General features: G+C 36.3%; 4 protein-coding genes across 9 annotated transcripts in view; 2 read left to right on the forward strand and 2 right to left on the reverse strand.

Annotated features, from left to right (window-relative positions):
* LOC122539108 (IQ motif and SEC7 domain-containing protein 1) overlaps positions 1 to 2,726 on the forward strand; it is a 118,406-nt gene extending 115,680 nt beyond the window's left edge. For 5 of the 6 annotated variants that reach the window (XM_043673746.1, XM_043673751.1, XM_043673748.1 and 2 more), the window contains 2 exons: positions 133 to 474; positions 803 to 2,726. In XM_043673746.1, the coding sequence (XP_043529681.1) occupies positions 133 to 474; positions 803 to 1,074 (614 nt within the window). In that variant the 3' untranslated portion in view covers positions 1,075 to 2,726. The remainder of the gene's footprint in view (positions 1 to 132; positions 475 to 802) is intronic. The other variant, XM_043673750.1, reaches the window with a different exon arrangement.
* Positions 2,727 to 4,708: 1,982 nt separating this feature from the next.
* LOC122539111 (puff-specific protein Bx42) lies at positions 4,709 to 7,695 on the reverse strand. Its single transcript, XM_043673760.1, has 8 exons — positions 7,567 to 7,695; positions 7,102 to 7,255; positions 6,816 to 6,983; positions 6,437 to 6,744; positions 6,189 to 6,324; positions 5,870 to 6,125; positions 5,356 to 5,737; positions 4,709 to 5,228 (listed from the first exon to the last, which is right to left on the reverse strand). The coding sequence occupies exons 1-8, from the start codon at positions 7,638 to 7,640 to the stop codon at positions 5,018 to 5,020; spliced, it is 1,689 nt and encodes a 562-aa protein (XP_043529695.1). The 5' UTR covers positions 7,641 to 7,695; the 3' UTR covers positions 4,709 to 5,017.
* A 283-nt stretch (positions 7,696 to 7,978) lies between these two features.
* LOC122539123 (NAD-dependent protein deacylase Sirt4) lies at positions 7,979 to 9,417 on the reverse strand. The gene is made up of 4 exons (XM_043673783.1): positions 9,172 to 9,417; positions 8,790 to 9,066; positions 8,426 to 8,708; positions 7,979 to 8,346 (listed from the first exon to the last, which is right to left on the reverse strand). The coding sequence occupies exons 1-4, from the start codon at positions 9,218 to 9,220 to the stop codon at positions 7,999 to 8,001; spliced, it is 957 nt and encodes a 318-aa protein (XP_043529718.1). The 5' UTR covers positions 9,221 to 9,417; the 3' UTR covers positions 7,979 to 7,998.
* A 298-nt stretch (positions 9,418 to 9,715) lies between these two features.
* Positions 9,716 to 12,443, forward strand: LOC122539121 (T-complex protein 1 subunit zeta). The gene is made up of 7 exons (XM_043673777.1): positions 9,716 to 9,956; positions 10,298 to 10,889; positions 10,954 to 11,289; positions 11,380 to 11,445; positions 11,521 to 11,743; positions 11,815 to 11,983; positions 12,066 to 12,443. The coding sequence occupies exons 1-7, from the start codon at positions 9,820 to 9,822 to the stop codon at positions 12,136 to 12,138; spliced, it is 1,596 nt and encodes a 531-aa protein (XP_043529712.1). The 5' UTR covers positions 9,716 to 9,819; the 3' UTR covers positions 12,139 to 12,443.
* The last annotated feature ends 91 nt before the right edge of the window (positions 12,444 to 12,534 follow it).

Genomic DNA, 12,534 nt, shown 5'->3' on the forward strand with positions numbered 1-12,534 from the left:
ACTAAAGATTTGTCACCTATCCTTTTTGCTGTATGGAATACTAAAGATTTGTTACCTATCCTCTTTGCTGTATGGAATACTAAAGATTTGTTACCTTATCCTTTTGCTCCAATTAGAACCTTTGCCTTTCAGATTATCCGTATGGGATTAGGCTCTCCCAGCGCGTGGATGGAAAGGTGTTGGTCACGTTCAACGCGAGGAACGCGCACGACAGGTGCAAGTTCGTGGAGGATCTCAGAGAGTCCATCAGCGAAATGGACGAGATGGAAACCTTACGGATTGAGACGGAACTAGAACGGCAAAAGAGCAGCAGAAGCGCCAGGGGTGGCGCTGAAAATAGAGACTCTGGAGTGGCAGACGTCGAGATATGCCCTTGCCCGGGGCCCTGCCCCGAAAGATCAGAAACCACTGACATGGACACCCAATTAAAGCGTTCTGCACTTAGTAATTCCCTTCTGGACATACACGAACAATGTGAGTGAAATTAATCTGTATTTTACGTGTCAACACGTAATATACGTTCACTGACACACACTAAAATACACTAGCGTTCGTAATTTCTCTGTGTCAAACGAAGACTGCTAGTTCTAGAGATGGATAGACATTTAGTAATTATTCACATCACAAATGTCAATAACAATTTCTTTCTTTTCATTTCAAGGGATTGTCTAACAATTTTACGTGATCTTTTATTCAAATTCTTCATATCTGTAGAATATTGATATTCCAAACTTTCAGTCTGTAAGGTAAAAATTAAAATGTTTGAAGTTTGAATATTCTCGTTTTGTTTTGTTTCTTACAGTTGCTGGTGAAAAACCACAACGACGTGGAAGCGTGGGCTCACTTGATAGCGGTATGTCGATTTCTTTTCAATCCACATCTGCCAGCTCAATGAGCCAAGGCATTAAACACCCTGGACAAGTTCATCCTATACATCCAGGGGCTACGATCCCTGGCGGTGCTAAAGGACTGGCTCAGCAGCCATCTTTTTTAGGAGGTCTGTTCGCCAAACGGGAACGAAAGCTTTCACAATCGGAGGAGTCCGGCCCGTACAGTCGCACCACGGAAGTGTAATATATCCTTCCGGTGCTACCTAAGAGATAACAGGCCAAATGGAACTCCCACGGAGAGGCACATCCATTATAGCAGTATCAAGCACACAGGATATGCTACTCAAATTTTCATGAGAAACTGTTCTTCAAAGTTACATATGCTCCATGTATTACGTACGGATTTGTACGTAACGTCAATAACTTCCATTACAGTTATAGCATTGCATATAGATCATGTTTGCAATGTTGAGAGATACCAAACGGTTCCCTCGTGAAAATTTGAACGTTGTATCCTGCGTGTTTGATACTGCCAAAATATAAAGTGACTCGAATACTGTGGATGCTCTTTGTCAGATGGAATACGTGAACCCTTTCGCTTCCCTACGGCTTTTAAGGAAACAAAAGGAACGCCGACTTTATGCGTGATTAAAGAGGCCAATGCATCTCGAAGACAAAGAAATGGAAGACACGTTGTCATCCCACAGCCAGATGGAGCCTAGAAACGTCGCAACGCGAAGACGAAGAAAGGAAAAGTAACAAGAGGAGAGTAAGAAGATAAAATAGAATAGGCAGTGTAAATTTATTGGGTTGGGCAGGATCCAATCGCGATCACTCGAGGCAAAAAAAAAGAAGAAAAAAGAAGGAAAAGAAACAGATTTGGCAAGATAGCGAATTGAAATAGCCTCTATTGACGCGCATATATAGTATTTATTCAATCCAAAAACGTCGGAGAAAAGAAACTTCGATTCATTTTTTTCTTACGGTATTTATAATAATTCCCAACAGAGGGTGACGTAACTCCCTCAACGCATGTAGATAATCGTTCTGTTGGTTTCTTAGAATTCCATAAACCGATTTTCAACGAAGAAAAAAACCATGTGACTCGATACAAAGTATCTTCTTCACATCTTACAAGATAAAAAAAGAAAAAAAAAAAAAAGAAAACTGAACGGTTTATGGAGAAAGAGTGGTTCTAGTGTAATATCGTGTTTTTTGCAAGTATCGACATAGTTATACTTGAAGAATTGTACATAATAGATATATAATGACAATTGTATGATTACAATGATGATAATGATAATAACCCTGTAACAAAAAAAACAAAAAAATGCATCATAGCCTAAGAAACCGATAAGCAATCCCCCTTTCAATATTAGATGCATGTCGATGTCTAACAAGTTTTTAATATCACATCAGTGAAAAAAAATAATAATAATAAATCGTTTAAAGGTAGCAGTCTTTATAAGTATTAACACTTGGAAGAAAAAGGAAGTTGTAGAGAGGCGTTTTTCTGTTGTCACGGTACATTCTCATAATCTTCTACAAATTGTAGTTCTGCTTGTGTGTTCAGAGTTGAGCATTTTTTTTTTTTTTTTTGGTCTAAAGCAGCGTACTAACGAGAAGAATCAATTAACCAAATTAGTTGGTTTCTCGTCCGATAGCGCGCGCGTAGCTAACTCACAGTGTCATCTTAAACAAACGTTATAAGGAGGAAGAGGACAACTTGTATGCCTTATATACTGCCACAACTTATCATCCAGGAGATGAGAAACTGACTAATCGTCTTAAAGATTATTAGGGAGATAGAGGATCCCTTGAAGGTTGCAGAATTACATTTGGAAAAGTGAAGTAGAGCTTGTACATATATACATTACCAGCGATCGCAATACCAATTGATAATAATTAAACGAAAAAAAAGAAAAAGAAGAAAAAAAAAATAAAAATGGGATGTCCATTGATTTCAATGACTAATCAGTGAAGTTTGATACACTGTACATTATTGTAATTCGTTCCGGACTTTGGGAGTTTCTTTGTAATTAACGTTGTTGTGATAACTTGCGCACGCATTATACCGATTCTTGTATAAACTTTAAGAATTTATTTTCGTAGTTCTCTTTAACGATGATCTTGGAGGGGGTTTAAGTGACTAACATTTTTGCACTGCTGATCGATAAGCACTCTTAACGTCTGTTTGAAACATTACATCTTCTTATTCGCGCGTAATTCGAATGCTTCAGCTGTCAGAAGAAGTATCCTCGTTGGAGAATCAGCTTGTTTTTCTGATCAAGCGATTTTCAGAGATACACACTCGCGTTCTCTGGATTAAAAGTGACGAGATGACATTTCAAACGAAAATTCACTCAGTCCAGTAGTAACTATTATACGGTCTAAAATTCCAGATTCTGCTACGAGATGCATACAGTTCTTGGACACAACATGGTTACATCAATCGATATTGTTGATTAATGATTTAAATTACAACCTCACACTGTATCTCTTCCATCGAATACACACGTGTCGTTCACAGCTGAAGGAAAGCAAAACCGAGAGAACTCGAACGCAACTTGGTACAGTTGGCAAAGTGTTCATCCTAATTGTACATAGGCTCCCATGGATCCGTAACGAGTCTGTAGTCTTCAGAGTTATTAATTCTAGTCTTTCTCATCAGGAGAGTTCTCCGGTTACGCTGTAATGTTCGCGCGCGAGAGAGAATGAGTGAGAGAGAGAGAGAGAGAGAGAAAGAGTGAGAGTGAAAGAATTCCATAAAACTTTGTCAGGAAAACTTTAACATAGCTTTTAAGGATTGTGGTTTACAATAAAGAGTGTGAGGTCAGTCTAGCATTAAAGGATCGCGTCAATTTGCATGAACGATGAAACAAATTGCTCGTTCAGGTTCCCAGAGTTGAAAAGAAAGAAAAGAATCAATATGCGGAAATTCTTCTGTGATAAACTTCTTACGAACGAAAAAAAAAAGAAAAAAAAATACAATGAAAAAAGACTGATTAAGAAGACCATCTTCTATGTCGTCGTATTTAGAGGGAAACTCATGAGAAAGAAAAAGAAAATTAGAAAAAAAAAAGACCATCGCGAACGCTCTCACGAACTCGCCCATTGTCACGATTATTTCTGTAAATCTTGTGAATTTTCGTTTAAAAACGATGAAGACATCCGCTTCATGGACGAAGATCCATCGATCGTTGTAGTTGCACTTCGACGTTCTTCAAGCCCAATCTCATATGTACAGTTTATCCCTTTATCTTTAAGCAGTTTTAAGCAGTTTAATGACTGTTATCATGTGAAAGTTTTCTCGCACGATCTCATATGTATACGTATATCTATATAATAGGCGAAACGAGACATAAATTTCAGTCGGACATTAGTAAAATTAGTGGGTACCAAAGTAGACATGATACTATAATTTTCATTAGAATGATTTACTTACTTAAAAGAAGAGCAGCTTGGGAATCATGAGAAAAGGTAGTGAATAGCGGTCATACAACATCGAAGCAATATAACATTGGGACATTAACACGAATTACATCATTAACATGAATTATTCGCGAATGTATGGTGACTAGATTCGATTTCAATTTGACGCGATCTTCGAAAACCGACAACATGTAAAGAAAAAAAAAAAGTGTCGATAACTTTAGCGCATTTGATGAAAAGAAAAAAAAAATATTTGATGAGAAAGTAAATAACTACGTTATTAATTAAGAAATAACAATCGCTCCCCGTACGAAAGTATCGCCTCCTTTGTTAATCTAACGAACGCTGTATGCACATTGTGTTAATAAAGAACTATGAGTCTGAAACGTAAATCAAACCAATGTCCTTGCCCTCCTAAATAATAACGTAAATAATTACCCAGGAAGTTGTACTAAATAATCGATATATTTAGCGATTTTAGACAGTTTGTATACATCCCTCCAGTTTCTTGTAAAGTTATGCTTCTGTCGCATGGCGTGGAGAATCGAAAAGAAATATTCTTGAAAATTGTGTAAGGCATCTTATATCTACATCAAATTTGCAAATCCCGTTGATTGGAATATTCAACTGAATAATTGAAACGATGAGTTTTAAGCTTCAGTTACTTAATTCTACAATTAACTTAAAGAAAGTTAGAAAAAAAAAATGAAATTTTGTTCTAAAACTTTGATAGAAGTATCAAACAATAAGGAAAATTAATGCTTCCTTCGTTTGTCACGATCGTCTCTGCGTTGCTCCCGCTCGTCTTTGCGTTTTGTCGTCGTGGTGGTAGAACTGCTCGCGCGCTTGGCTTGTTTCAAGAACTGATCTAAACCGAAAGGATCTTCTTCATCTTTCTCGAATTGTACCGGTCCTGAGCGTGTTGTTGATCTGTCGGTTCCACTGAATTCCTTATCCGGAACAAATCTAAAATCATGGGAGAAAAATTTTTATAGAAGAACACTTTCATTCAGGAACTTCCTTCTCCACTTTAATTCCTCGAGTGTCTTTAAGAAATCAAAGTTAAACTTAAATTGTATCGACAATCAAGTACCTGTTCGTTTTAACGAGCTTCTCCAAATCATCTCCGTAAGTATCTTTATCAATATTTTTACTGGGACGGTATATATGAGAGCCAATGGAATTAGAATCTTTCCAGGGCTTGTCGTAAACGTTATATTCGTCATCGTGTCCATAACCACTATCCATTCCTTTGCTGGTGTTGAACAATCTCTGATCAAATTGTGCTTCTCCACTATTGGGAATGCTCTTCGCTGGCAAACCAAGTGCGATCTGTTCACTGATGTCTCGCTCTCGTTCGCGTTGCAATCTGGAACGTTTATCAGGTGCAGCGCGCGCCAAATTCCGTTCTCGAGCCCGGTCCTTGTGTCGTTCTTGCCTGAGCTGATCTCTTTCTCGTGACTCTTCCGATTTCTCTGCACAATAGCAAAAAACACGACGCTATTGAACACTTGATGTTAAACAAATATATTCTAAATATTCTAAAATAATCAATTCCAAAAATTGTAGACAAACTAAACAAAAGTGCACAGGGAAAATATACAAACCCATCGCAGCTGATTTTAAGCCAGCGCGTTCTTCTCTAGCTTTCTGTGCTAATTGCCTCAAATGGTCCTCCTTCTTCTCTTTTTCCTTCTGGGCAAGCTTCTTCTCAAGCTGCGCTCGCATTTCTACCGCCTCTCGAGCCTTTCTATCCGCGATGTAAAGAGCTTCAGCCAATTTGGCGAAGTTCTCATTTATATGAACCTGCTGCAACCCGCGACCGTCTGCTGCTAAACGTTTATCTAGCGGAATCGTGTATCCCTGAAAATAAAATCTCCGTCAGTAACATGTCAACAGTGACTGATAGTGAGAGAAGCCACTAACTTTCGCGTTTTTCCAATTACTGATACAGGGCGGTATTTTCCATTCCTTCTGTTCTTTTACTGTTACTTTCCTCGTAGGTGAATGCATCACTGGCGCTGGAGGTGATGGAGGACCACGCGGTATTTTCTTATTAATTCTATAATTAAGAAACACTACATTATTCATAATGTAGTTAACACGGTTTGCAATTAATATATAATTTTTTCAGGTACTTGGTCCCAAGAAAATTTATATCAAATGAAACTCACTTGAATTTCGGTGGTTCTAAAGGATCTATCTGAGCTTCCACCATTCTAATCACTCTCTGTTTAGCCCCGGAATTGAACGACTGTCCCTGCTGGGAGGGCGTGTATCGAATGTATTGCGCTGGAGCTTGTTTCTCGGCGCATCTTACTGGCATTGCCGCAGCTATCTTCGATCTCGTTATCTTTTCTAATGCTTTCTTAGTTTTCTCCGTCAGTTCATCAATTTCCTCAGTAGGTGGACGCTGTAAAGTGGGATCCTCCTCACTTGTAATTTCCGATGGTAGTAGATCACTCAACTTGCTGTACACAATCTGCAGAACATAAAACAAGCAAAGATAATGCCTACATAATTAAATGATATTATTGAAGTGCACTAAATTACCTTATCCTTAGAGTGGCCTTGCCTAGCAATGACATCATATTTCACTTTCCCTTGGGCATCAAGCTGAACTGCCAAAGCATTACTGGTAGTTTCTTTTCCTTTCATCCCCATCCCAAGTGGATACTGGGCCACATGAATCTCTGGGAATGCTCCACCATCTCCAAAATCCTGTACAATTTATACAAGTAAATTGGACACTTACAGAAACAGTTCAAAGAAGATACCGAAACATTCACTTGCTTCAACTATATTTATTACATAAAGATAAATAAACAGAATCTCTTACCTCTGGGTTTCTTGGTACAAATCCTTTACGTTGGCCATACGGTGGAGCAGTAACAACTGCTTTGACAAGAGCAGATACAGGTCTCTGTCGCAATTTCTGTTCCCGTGCTTCATCTTCTCTGTCCCACACCACCTGCGATGGCGCAGGTAGTAAACTGTAACAAAAACATCTTGTCAGTATTGTTACAAAGCAAGATACAGATTAAAATAAATAACATAATGACATATATTAAAATATAATGCGAACAGTAAAATTATTACAATAATCGCGCAAATACAAAGCAGTTATGTCGTTTGTTGTGTTTGACAAATAAGCATCGGATTACATCAAAATACACTGAAATATATCACTTAGAAAATTCTAGGGTTTCGCGAACTTTATCATATAACGTACAGATTTTACATTTCGGAATTCTATAGATAACAGAAAGAAAAGAAATAATTTTGGCAAATCACAAAGACTAACCTTGCTAACGACATTTTGTCAATTATAGAAACGTAGCGATGCCACCAACTATAGAAACATTTACGTACTAGCATAACAACGAAAATAGTTGTGTATCGAAAAATAATGTCTGTTACAAAAAAAATCCCTAGAATTGATCTGGTCAAATCTCTAGAAAATTCTCTAGAAAGTGCTTGGAAAATATCTAAGAAAATACAAAAAGTGATTGTACTTTTTTGATTGAATTTTAAAAAAATTATACCTTGAAATGAATATAAAATGAATGAAAATAGTATAATGTTACAGGAAGTATTGTATAAAAAAAAATACACTAGAAAAACATCATTTATTTGTACATTGTGGTGAATTGATCTAAACTAATCACAGCCATGGTGTAAAGTAAATGTAAATAAATAATATGAAAAATAAATTGAATTACTCTCTGTTTTTTAATTAACGTTTCGTACATTTCTCGCACTGATCCATCATTGAGTAAATCCTCGCCAAAACGTCGCCACATCTGCCCTTCATTTTAATTTCTGCGAGATCGTCCGCTCTGGTTTTCCCAATGTTTAATATAGCTATCGGCTTTTTGGCATGGCTAGCTTGCAACGCTATTCGATAGCCAGAAAAAGTAGTTAGTGTTGTGCCCAAAATTAGCAGAGAGTCTGAATGCTCGATATTATATCTAACACTTTCTACAACCTGACGCGGAACATTGTCTCCAAAAAAGATGATGTCTGGCTTAAGAACACCACCGCAGTTTTCACACGATGGAACTTGAAATCCCTCCACCTGCTCCTGAATTAAAACAATTTGTTTCAATCAAAGCTTCTTAAATTATCCTTGAAGTTTCTAAAATATTTGTAATGTTATTTACCTGTGATAAATCCACATCTCCGTCAGGCCTTATCATTTGGCTGGTTGCAGTCATATTTGGATTTATCTTATCAAAGATCTCCTGCAAATAATATCTGCATATTCTTTCATTACAACTAAGGCACATTACTTTAAAAGCTGTTCCATGTAATTCTATCACTTTTCTGCTACCTGCTTTTGTGTGCAAATTATCTACATTTTGAGTGACGACGCATCTTACTTTGTTCAAGTCCTCTAGTTTTTTTAATATTTGGTGCGTACTATTCGGCTTAATTGAAGAGAATCTATGAAATGAATATTTTTTTAATTACATGTTCATCATACGTGACTTGATGATTAATCTTGTGAAAAACAAGAATTACAACCTTGGCCAACCTACGTAATTCCTGGCCCAATATCGCCTCCTAATGTCAGCACTATTGCAAAAGTCTCTGTAAAGAACTGGTCTGCGATTGCTTCGCGCATAAAGGCCAACACCTTCTGATCTATAATCAGGAATCCCACTTTCTGTGGATATTCCTGCTCCTGTTAATATACACATGTTATTGTGACTGTTGATAAAATCCTTTAACATTGATAAATCTGTATCTTTTACAGGTTCACATTTTGGGACGAATATAAGATTTGATGTATATGTTCTACCTACAATATACTTTCAATAATAAAAATACTTAAACTTTAAATTATTAACTTTAAGTTATTAACACTGAATTAAATATTAGTATTGAAATAAAAAAGGAAACTCACATAATAAAGTTCCTATTGGATTAATGGTTTTACACTTCATGCTCAACATCTCCCTACATAACAATTATATTAAAAATACCAGAATATTATTTAATTTTACTTGAGGTTAATTTCACCTCGTCGTCGTGTTCTAAACTGATGTCTATGATGTAATCTTTCTATGATGTGATCTTTCACGTCAAAATGATTATCGAAAACGTCATACACTATGACTAATCTTTTTCTAAAAAAATCGCTCATGGTAATAAAAAATCATTTAGGAATAATTATCCCGACATTTGCAAAAAGATTAAAATCAGATAAAAAAAAACACAATCTCTCACAAGTAGTTAAATATGCGAAAATTCAAGTAAATCTTAGATCATCCTCAAAAACTGTTCAAAGATAAATTTAAAATAAAGTAAAGAACGAAATATTTAACATCATTTCTTTTTTTTTTTTTTTTTTAGTTTCTTAGACGAATTTTCAAAAAGAAGTTGAGAGCTCTCTGAAAAAAATTTGTGCTCTTGTTGGAATGCCGCGAAAAAAAAATCCCTAAATCGTTGAACGTCGTCCACTCGATATTGTTCAGGTCAGTTGAAGCCATCGATAGAAGCGTGCTCGGAGGATACATTGTGATATAGCGAGTTTTGATTGTTATTTAGTGAAATGGCAGCAATCAGTTTGTTGAATCCTAAAGCTGAATTTGCTAGAGCTGCCCAAGCATTGGCTGTTAATATATCAGCTGCGAAGGGAATTCAAGATGTAATGAGAACGAATCTCGGGCCGAAGGGTACCATGAAGATGTATGTATACTCACTCTCACGTGCGAATTTAACAATCCTCTGAGTCATTTGTTTGAGAAGTTAGAGAGAAATGTTGAAATTAGAAAGTACAAAGTTACGGAAGTTATTTTGTACTTTCTATTTTCTACGACTGTTGTTTGCGTGTCATGAAACGTCATAACTAAGTGTATTATCCTTATTAGGTAAGATTAAAGCTCCGTGAAATGCCGGGTACATACAGTATATAACACTATATAAGTCGTTGTTCAAGAAAGAGAATATTCATTTTCATTTCCATTTTCATACTGTCACCGAATATGTTATGAAATCACTGTAACTGTGCAATTCAAATGTTTTTCAAGGTTGGTGTCTGGAGCAGGTGATATTAAAATCACCAAGGATGGAAATGTATTGCTGCATGAAATGCAAATACAACATCCGACGGCGTCTCTGATTGCCAGAGCATCCACTGCTCAGGATGATGTTACTGGGGATGGTACAACTAGCACAGTATTAGTCATTGGGGAACTTTTGAAGCAGGCTGATATATATATATCTGAGGGCCTCCATCCCAGAATGCTCACCGAAGGTTTCGAGTTAGCTAGAATCAAGACTTTGGAAGTACTGGATTCATTGAAAATCCTAATCGAGCCAACAAAGGAAAATCTAATAAACATTGCTAGAACATCACTCAGAACTAAGGTTCATCCCACCGTAGCGGACAAGCTAACAGAGATCTGCGTAGACGCAGTTTTAACCATTATGCAAAAGGATCAGGAGATCGATCTGCACATGATCGAGTTAATGGAAATGCAGCACAGAACCGCGGCTGACACAAACTTAATTCGTGGTATTGTAACCGACCATGGATCCAGACATCCAGATATGCCTAAGAGAGTAGAGAATGCTTACATATTGACTTGCAATGTTAGCTTGGAATATGAGAAGAGCGAGGTAATTGGATCGATGTGGAGAAAGAATTAATTGTGAATACTGAAATTGTGTTTTTCTTACAAAGGTAAATAGCGGATTCTTTTACAAAACTGCCGAGGAACGTGAGAAATTGGTAGCTGCAGAACGTGAGTTCATCGACAACCGGGTAAAGAAAATAATTGAGCTGAAGAAGAAATTGTGTGACGGAACGGACAAATCATTTGTCGTGATAAATCAGAAGGGAATTGATCCACCGTCGTTGGATATGCTCGCTCGGGAGAACATTTTGGCTTTGCGTAGAGCGAAACGTAGAAACATGGAACGCTTAGCGCTGGCTTGCGGTGGAACAGCTATGAATTCCTTTGACGATTTGAAGGAGGAACACTTGGGATGGGCTGGACTTGTTTACGAACACGTATTGGTAAACAATTTTTGAACAATACGATATCAAAAGAACTGTCTTTTATATAGAATAAAAACCTGTTCGTTTGATTAAAAATAATTTTCGTAGGGGGAGACAAAATACACGTTCATTGAAGAATGCAAAAAACCGAATTCCGTGACGATTCTATTGAAGGTAGAATAATGAATTACACTTTTAAATGATGTTAATCGTTTTTGATTTTCAATAATTATAATTTAATAATACCAGGGCCCAAATAAATATACCTTAGAACAATTGAAAGACGCTGTAAGAGATGGCCTAAGAGCCATTAAAAATGCTATTGATGATGGCGCAATTATTCCCGGTGCTGGTGCTTTCGAAGTAGCTGCTAGTCAAGCACTGCATTTATACAAAGAGAAAGTAAAAGGAAAACAACGCTTGGGCGTACAAGCTTATGCAGAAGCTTTACTCGTCATTCCGAAAACTCTCGGTACGTGAAACGTTTCAAATTATCAATTGTCTTCTCAGAATTATATATTTCAATATTTCTTTTTTATCTAGCTGTAAATAGTGGATTCGATGCACAAGATACAATTGTTAAGTTGTTAGAAGAAAGATCTACGTTAGGCGAGGCAGTTGGATTAGACATTTCTACTGGTGAAGCGTTGAAACCCACAGATGCTGGTATATATGATAATTACAATGTGAAGAAACAAATTATTAATTCGTGGTAAGTACATTTATAAAACCTTATTTAAATTGAGATTTTACACTACCGATATTTTCTCTGAAATATAAACTTTTATTTGTAGCACAATCATCGCTAGTAATCTTCTTTTGGTTGATGAAATTATGAGAGCAGGATTATCGTCTCTAAAAGGTTAAATCATATACAAAACGAGAACGCTTTATGATTTTATGGTTCTTTTATCTAACTTAAATGTTATATTTGTATGATCTCTATGCATAATTTCTATGTTTTTATATGCTTCTAAGTAACAAGAGAATTGCACAGCGTAACAAATAAAATGCTACTTTTAAATTAAAACATTTGAAAACGATAAAAATATTATGTTCTTTATGAATTTTCCATCACTGATTGGCATACACACATTGCGAAATGATCATCTCAAATATATGTAACTTTGTACAATCAATGATTTAAATAAAAGAAAAAAAATAAAATGAAATAATCGTTTGTATAAATATTATTTTCATAGTAACACATGTTCAAATTTCTGTTATGAAGAATGTAAATTAGAAATGACGACCACCGTTATT

The sequence above is a fragment of the Frieseomelitta varia genome, unplaced genomic scaffold (genome assembly GCF_011392965.1).
Source record: "Frieseomelitta varia isolate USP_RPSP 00005682 unplaced genomic scaffold, Fvar_1.2 scaffold_191, whole genome shotgun sequence".
In the NCBI taxonomy this organism is placed as follows: Eukaryota; Metazoa; Arthropoda; class Insecta; order Hymenoptera; family Apidae; genus Frieseomelitta; species Frieseomelitta varia.